Source organism: Poecilia reticulata, chromosome 8 (genome assembly GCF_904066995.2).
Source record: "Poecilia reticulata chromosome 8, P_reticulata-male-v2, whole genome shotgun sequence".
NCBI lineage: Eukaryota > Metazoa > Chordata > Actinopteri > Cyprinodontiformes > Poeciliidae > Poecilia > Poecilia reticulata.
This window is the reverse complement of record NC_088837.1, coordinates 12,305,772-12,314,158: the sequence shown is the minus strand read 5'-3', so window position 1 is coordinate 12,314,158 and position 8,387 is coordinate 12,305,772. Positions and strand designations below refer to the sequence as shown.

Below are 8,387 nucleotides of genomic sequence, written 5' to 3'. Positions count from 1 at the left end.
TTTTGTTTTTTCAATGAGGAGCTAGCTACATTTTCAGCCACAAAAACTGTTGTGTTGCCAACACCAAGAGCTTAATAAACATGGTTTGGTTTAAAGATAATTGGACAGAATTTTTCCCCTTGTTAATCTAGTATTTCTCTTTTATACATTTTATTTGTTGTTGGCTTTCAGGGCCCTGTGATGGACTGGTGACCTGTCCAGGGTGAACCCTGCCTCTCATCTGATGGCTGCTGGAGATGGGCACCACCAGCCCCCTTGCTACCCTGCAAGGATCAGTGTGTTCAGATCATGGATGGAAAGATTTTAAGGTAGTTTGTCTCCTTAAGTCCACACTTAAAACGACTTCATAGTTAATGCCAACATCAACTGATTCTATGACATTGCTGACTATTTTTTTCTACTTCTAACATAAATGGGCAAAGAAGACACCCAGAAATGTTTTTCCACCCCAGGCATCCGGTCCCAATCATCATCAGTTCTTATGATGTCACAGACATGGCGAGTCCATGTCTTAAAATTGTAAGTATTATTTTTTTATTTGCCATTTTTCTGTCTTCTTTAAAATACAAATGCTTTCTCTGTTTAATTGCTCTATTGTTCTTTTTTGTAGGTTTCTGTAAGTAAACTAGTGTTGGGTAAGTCAACACTGATGTGTGTTTAATTTCAACTACTGTGAGTGTTGATTCATCTATATCACAATAACACTTTCAAAAGTGTAATTTCTACACCATACAGAGTGGACCAATATAGACACGTTCAAAGTGTGGAATTCAACTCTGTAGGAGTTGACTGAACACTTCCAAATTTGCTGTGCACTCTTCTAGTGTCAGTATGCCTATTTTTTTTTTTTACAAACAGTTAAAAGTACTTATTAAAATATATACTGTTGGGTACAGGAGCCTTGTAGGGAGCTGTTTTTTTTCTACCAGGAGGAGCCATGAGGTTGCTGTCTGGTGGAGGGTGGTTCCCGCGCTCTGTGCGTAATCGGCCTCATCAACACCAGCATGAGAGGAGCAGGCACCCAGTTCTCCAACGCCTGAGTGTTAGCCAATTATGGTACTCTGAGCCCCTGTGAGCTTAGTTTTGTGTTCCCTACAAACTTGAACTTTCCTCTGACCTCCTTGCAAATTTCCTTTCATGGTGGCGAGGAGAATACCCTTTTGTTGCCCGAGATCATCAGATCCACATCCAAGAACCTCTGCTGAAAATGTATCTGGAGCCTATTAAGAGAATAGAATTAACTTTGGTTCGTTATATTCTCTTATGCTCCCAAATTCAATTATTCCATACGTGGAAACAAAAGCCACAGAGATAACAATCAGAGCTCCATGTCATGCATATTCAGAGTTTATTCCAACATTTAATAGTATAAAATCACATCAACCACACAGACACTTCAAACACACTAAAACAGACATTAATTTACCTGAGAGAAGTAGGAAATAGAAAAACAGGAAAAAGGCAAGAGATTGCCATGCGGCTGCAAATAGCAAATCTGATTTGTTCCTCTGGGGCCCATACTTTTATTCAAAATGGTGTTTCCTTTGTTTTAATTTATGCAATTATGCGATCAAGGCATGTTATTCTCTTTGTATGAATAGAGCCAGTTCCAAATTGCTCGGTATGGGAAATTTTATTACCTTCTGAGACCTGTTTAATTTCAGGGCTACTGTGCTTCTCTATCTAGACAAGGGAGACCAAAGGTTATTTTGAACAAGAGTTTATTATGTATGTTTTGAAGCCTGGAGTTTCTCAAGTTCTCCAATTGAACAAAATATTCTTGTTTTTAACGAAAAACAAGTTATAATAAGCTCCAGACAAGACGCCATACTGCTGCCTCTGTTCCTCAGGCAAACATGTGACGCAGTAACGGAACAAGTCGGCGTGGCCCGGGGGGCGGGGCTATTGACCGGGCCCAAATAATAAAGCTCATGATAATTTAACTTTACAACATACACATGCCCGCAACAGCGGAGCTAACAAGTTTCATCACCACAGAGAGCGACTATGTCATTTTGAAGTCCATCTGACATGAATAAACCAAGAGAAGAACAGAAACAAGAGGCTACTGGTCACTAATGATGAAACAACACAAATTCAAAAACATGTTAACGTTCCGTAGCTCTAGCTAGTTTGCCATTTGTTGCCAAGTGACTGATAATGACGTTGGTGACAAGCTTTACCCAGAATGCACCTGGAGAAAATAGGGATGATTAATTTGTAGTTTTGTGTGTCATAAAGTCAAATATAAGAGTGAAAATAAAGCTAGTCATGTGGCACAACATTTTATTCAATATTTTACACCCACTATGTCACTAAAATCAGTCAGTCTGGTAAAGTTTTTAGCAACCATGAGTCAACAATGGGGCACCCTACTTTATAAGCTATCTAAATCAATAGCAGACTGAGTGTTGAGTTAGAAATCAACACTGTTCTGGACTAACCCTGTGGAACACTTTAGGGAATCTTAACACTCACCAACATGCGTGTTGTTGAATTAATGCTGTATTCTTAACATTCCACACTTTCACTGGAAATCTGACATTTCTGAATTTTGCTGTGTACCTTCATCAGCAACTTCAGAAATTCCTTTCACCATCAGAACCTGGACTGCACCTCCCTCTCTCACAAGCAACCCAGGCTCCAGTATCCAAACCTCTCCTCTCCTAGTGGATTCACCTCATCTCACTCGGCAAGCCCGTTCCAGTACTCACTTTTTTCATTCCTACAATCCATTTACCTCTCATCTCCCCTGCCTTCAGATTGCAGGTGATCCAGATCCAGTGGTCCCAGGACTAAATCACACAATACACCAAACATTGATCTGTTCAAAAATAAACTATTTATCCAATTTCTCTATCTCCTGTTAGTGTTCTGCATGTGGGTCAAGTGAGTAGCTTCCAATATGACATGTACATATATATATGTTTTACAAACCCTTAAGTGAGTACTTTGTTCTTTTCCTAAATGTGCAGGTTGACTTTAATCAATTTCAGAACTTTCATCAAAGTTTTCTATATAAGTGTTTGAGGAACAAATGCTGCTGATCCCAGAGCTGATCTCTGACTCTCTCACTCTGCTAGTCAGCCAATCAGCAACGTTGTCATGTCCTCGTCGTCTCCTGTTCTCTGAAATGCTCCCATATTCTGAGGCAACATCTCCATTCACTGAAACAGACATTGATGTGTTAATCAAGAGAACAAATACTGTAAACTAAACAAATTCATTATATGAAACTTACTGTCAGGAATGACACGGTCATCTTTACTGTCTGCTGTTCTCACATGATGCACTGTTTGTTCCTCTGGTTCCTTTGCTAAAGCTTTCATCATTCGCTGTATCAGCTCCTGTTCTCTTCTTTTCTGTTCTTTTTCCATCTGCTTTGCTTGCCACGGTAGAATTTGTAGTTTATTTTCTTCAGCTTTAATTGTGAAGAATTCCGTGTTTTGTTTTACCATATCAATTTTTTGAAAAAGCTCTTTGACTTGTACAGAATAATCAGAATGTTTGGGGTTTAGAACATGGTATCTGTCCCCACATTTCTCCAGAAGCTCCTGGAGCTCCTTTCCCTCTCTGACAATGTAATTCTCTACAGGGATGTCGTTGATCCAGTCTCCCCAGGTAAACAGCACCATGCAGTGTCTCCACACTCTCTCTGTTAATGGCTTCATGATCTCCACCAGAGCTCTGAGATCTTTCTCTGTGAAAGATCTGATGATGGGAACAACCAGGAGAAAAACATGAGGTCCAGGAGAACACATGGAGACACTGTGGAGAACTTCATCTTTGATCCAGTCAGGTGGTGTTGGGTCTGAGAACCAGCCTGGAGTTTCAACAACTGAGACTTTTACTCCATCAAAGTTTCCTTCATGTTTCACACATGTTGACGTTTCTCTATGATCTTGGTAGGTCTGAAATTATAAAAATCAAATAAAAATAAAAAATAAAAAATTTTTTGGATGTACTTTACTCACTGGACAACTACAGTTTGGGTGTTTGTGTTACCTTTTTCAACCAAGCTCTATCAAAAGTTTTATTAAATTCATCCTTGAACAGAATCATGTTTCCCGCTATACTTTTTCCTGAACATTTCTGACCAATAAGAACAATCCTGATGTCAGGGATTGGATTTCTCTCATCTATATAAATAAACAAACATAACAGTAATGTTATACTAAAACATTCATATTTCTTGATTATATTGGAAAATATGTCCTATTTATTTCTTACCTTGAATCAACTCTTTCAGGACTCTACATTTTCTCTCATTGATCTTCTTCAACCTTCTGGCCATCTTGTCTCCAGTCTCTCTCTTGGTTTCTAGCTCTGCTGCTCGGTTCAGCTCCACTTCACAGTAAGGATCTTCATTTCCTGCCCACATCTCTTCAATCTTCTCCAGTAGTTCCTTTACCTGAGTTTTATCACTCTGGTCCTTGTTGTTCAGGACATGATACCTGTTCTCACACTTGTTCACTATCCACTGCAGAACTTCATCACTCTCTATTCGCTCCTCTACAGTCTTCACTCCTAACCAGTCTCCACATGTAAACAGAACAAGTGTGTGTTTCCAGATTTCTTCTCTAAACAGACTCATGTGTTCCTGAACAGATCTCAGATATGATTCATCAATGCTCATTATCACAGGAATAACCAGCAGCACAGCATGTGGTCCTGGAGGACACAGATTCACACTGTTCTCTATTTCCAGTTTATCCATCTCACTGGTTTCCTGAAGGGTGTTGATGCAGAACCATCCAGGAGAATCGACCACTGTGAGCCGCCTTCCTTCAACCACACCATGACTGATTTCACTCTGGGTTGTTCTTCCATTTTTATTAACATGAAAAGCATTTTTTCCCAGGATGGCGTTTCCTGTTGAGCTTTTGCCAACATATGATCCTCCAATCATCACTATTCTTAAATGGTTTGGAGGGACTTTGCCACCTAAACCAATAAAACAGAAGAAGAAAAAATCAGCAAATTATCCAGTCTGTCCAATTTAAAAAGGTTTGCAACATAAATTTATTTAGGGCAGGATTGCTCAATAGAAAATAGATGAATCCAACAGAATCAAAGCTGAAACAACTGCTAGTTATTGGTGATTGTGAGAGAAAAGACAAAGAATGGTTAATATTTTGCTTGAACTATCGTATTTGGATCATTTTAGGTAACTGTTGTGTCTTTCAAAGGTTTTGTAAAAGAAAGCCAAAAAAATGTGTTATACAGTTCTTGATTTAATTTCTCTAACTCTATGTTGGTTTTCTGTTTCTGAAAACTTTCCCTGGAAAGAAACAGAGGGTTCTACTTGTGTTTTATCAAGAGACAATAAAATTATTTTGGATCTTATGTCTGATTTGACTTTTCATTTCTTAAAATGATGTTCAAACATTTTCCCAAAGAGAAACTGTGATGATGTTATGTTGAGGGTCAGATGTGATGTTCTCACAAAAGATGTTAATCCTGAAACATTTACTTCCTTTAGCTGTTCAGTTCTAGATTAAATTTACTATAATGTAAAACATTTGAAGGTGGTTTAAGTTGAAAATGAAAGTCCACCTGCTGCCTTGAAAATGCAATTTAAGTCAACAAGAAGATTGTATTGATTTTAACTCTGTTATGGATTCTATTTTCTATTTCTTTTATCCTCTTCTATTTGCTTACACAAAAATGCTGCAGCTTACATAACCATGTTTATGTGTGACTGCCATCAGTCACACATAAAAAGAAACAACATTTTTGTTTGTGCCGCATTGACTTTGAAGATATTAATGAAAGTTTACAGGTCAAAGGATCAACTAGCCCCACCACATTTATGAAATCAAACAAAATTGGTGTCAAACATTGTGCTGGTTTGTGCAGCAAAAAATTTCCTTTGTGCAGCTATCATTTAAAAAATATAGAGCAAATGTTCTCCAGAGAACATCTGGTAGATGAAAACCCTGATCATATGTCAAAATGGCTGCAGCTTAATTTTAATTCATTGCTAAAGTAAAACTTTAAAGGTAAAAAAAAATTATCCAATTTTAGTTTTCATTACATTTCTGTGCCATCAAATGTCACAGAAATAACATGGGCTGGCTGAATCTATTTTTTTATAGAAACAAATTTCTTCAGTCAGAAACTTAGTCTTCATCTCAGAACTGAGGGGGAAACATTTTTCAGAGGTCAACTGAGTGATTTATTGTCTTCTCACATTCTGTGTAAACTCTCCTTAGTGGCGAAAACACACATAACCACTAAACACAGCTGAGGGGACTGAACTTAAACTAGTACGTAGTTTGTAGACAGACATTATGTAGATTGGCCATTTTTATAGTTTACTTAGTTTGCAGTTCTTTAAAATATATTCTAACTAAATAACTTTAATCTGCCAAACTCTGGTTAACCTGATGCAATGACCCATGAACATCTACAAGATAAGGAATACTGTAGCTTATTAAAAATAAATAAAGTTGTAACCTACCTTCAATCTGTAGCTTCAGTTTGTTTCTTTGTTTCTGGACTTGATCAAACCTTTTTGAGGCTCTTTCAGTCAAATCTCTCATTTCTTTTCTCAGAGTTTCTCCTTGACTTCTGTCAACAGAACAGTGTCTGAATCCATTGATTGTAATCAGGGTCTCAATTTTCTCTAAAAGCTTCTTGACTTGATCTCTATCTTCTCTATTAAATATGTTGAGAAAATATTTTCTGTTTCCAGATTGTTGAAGAATCCACTGCAGGACTGGATTTCTTCTGATTCTGGACTCAATCTCTTCATCACTACAAGGAACGACAGCAGTGAACAACACGATGGTGTGACTGAAAACATCTACATTGAAAAGCTCCAGGTGCTGCTTTAGTGATGCTTTGACCCACTGAGGTAAATATAAATCAACAGGAATAACCAGGAGAAAGACATGAGGTCCTGGGGGACACATATGGACACTGTTCTGAATTTCTATCTGATCCAGTTTTGGGGTGGCTTCTATAGGCCATCTCCACCACCATCCTGGAGTATCAACCACTGTGACTCGTCTGCTGAACACTTCCTGCTGCCTCACTTCACTCTGAGTTGTTCTTCTGCTGGTGTCAAAAACATTTTGACCCAGGATGAAGTTTCCAGTAGAACTTTTTCCACTGAGGCTTCCATGTGACTTCCCTCCTATCAACACAATCCTCAACTCTGGAGCAGGTTGACTTTGTACTGTAAAGAGAAATAAGGCCTTATTTGAATATAGTTTATAAACATCTGCCTTGTTTAGACCAGGACAGAATGTACTTTCTAATTCCATTGTATGTTCCTATTGGAGCACTTGTGTAATAGAGGAAATATCAATAACATTAACACAAAGTAAACCTAAACACAGGGAGCCATTTTGTCCAACTGCCATCTCTTGCATAAAGTCAGAGTATTTGAATTGAACATATTCTGCAAGTAAAAGGAGAGTTTATAAAAGCATAATACAAGATAGGACAAAGTTTATGGAACGTTTTATAAAAACGTCACAAACCTGAGTTGGAAATATCAGCTGACGCAGCCATTGTGTTAGATTCACTCTGTCAACGTTTCTGCTTGTTGTTTGTTCCAACAAAACCTGTTCCAAATTGAAAGTAGAGTTCAAAAGTGGATGTTGCGAATGATGGTTGGTTGATAAAGTTAAACATGGTCAGAGATTGCCATCTACTGGAGATTAAAAAAAATCACTGCATTTCATCTCTGACAACCTAAAATGTAAACGTTGCATTTGCGATGAAGGAAAAGTTACTTAATTATTGTGCGGTGGCACATGTGCCACGACGCTGTGACCAAAGTCTTTATTCTTGTAATGCTCTGTGTGCAGTAGCTATGATTCTATTTAATTAATATATATCAGCGAGCATGCTCATTGTTTTCGTCAAGTGTCGTGGTGGCAGACATAACACTGTACGCTGCCTTGCATCATGCAGCGGGACAGGGGTATGAACAGTCACGGCTGAGGACTCTAACGGAGTTAGTGAGTTTCAAATCTTTTTCCTTGGTTGCATGTCTTCCCCCAGCCCTCATCTTTACTTTTTTGGAAAAGGAATTATGTTTTGGATTCATTTCAAAATAAATGCCACTAGTGGCAAGAAAAAAAAAGTGAAGTTCATGCTATTTTAGGACAGGAGACAAGATTCTTCCAAATTACTGCCTGCACAATTAACACAGATAAGTACAATGAATTTGTCAAGTTTTTTACAATACATAAAGTAACATCTACTTTAATGTATTCAAGTTATACACCTGAAAGTACTTTGTTTAGGTTTCTTGTTGCATAATGTTTTGAAAATTTGAATAAAACCAGGAAAAACATGAGTCGGTCTCTTCCCTCAATGTCAGTTACCAATATCAAAACTTAAATGTTTTAGGGCAAAATTTCTACATTCAC

General features: G+C 37.9%; 1 protein-coding gene across 1 annotated transcript; it reads right to left on the bottom strand.

Annotated features, from left to right (window-relative positions):
* Positions 1-935: 935 nt before the first annotated feature.
* LOC103469331 (GTPase IMAP family member 8-like) lies at positions 936-7,574 on the bottom strand. Its single transcript, XM_081609920.1, has 6 exons — positions 7,491-7,574; positions 6,464-7,183; positions 4,231-4,944; positions 4,006-4,139; positions 3,242-3,911; positions 936-3,167 (listed from the first exon to the last, which is right to left on the bottom strand). The coding sequence occupies exons 1-6, from the start codon at positions 7,519-7,521 to the stop codon at positions 2,983-2,985; spliced, it is 2,454 nt and encodes an 817-aa protein (XP_081466046.1). The 5' UTR covers positions 7,522-7,574; the 3' UTR covers positions 936-2,982.
* Positions 7,575-8,387: the final 813 nt, after the last annotated feature.

What these genes read in the sequence shown, in the direction of transcription:
- LOC103469331 (XM_081609920.1), bottom strand. Translation starts at nt 7,521, where the DNA reads ATGGCTGCGTCAGCTGATATTTCCAACTCAG. An exon ending in AGCTGATATTTCCAACTCAG is followed by an intron (nt 7,184 to 7,490) that starts GTTTGTGACGTT and finishes TTCTCTTTACAG; the next exon opens with TACAAAGTCAACCTGCTCCA. An exon ending in TGACCGTGTCATTCCTGACA is followed by an intron (nt 3,168 to 3,241) that starts GTAAGTTTCATA and finishes TGTCTGTTTCAG; the next exon opens with TGAATGGAGATGTTGCCTCA.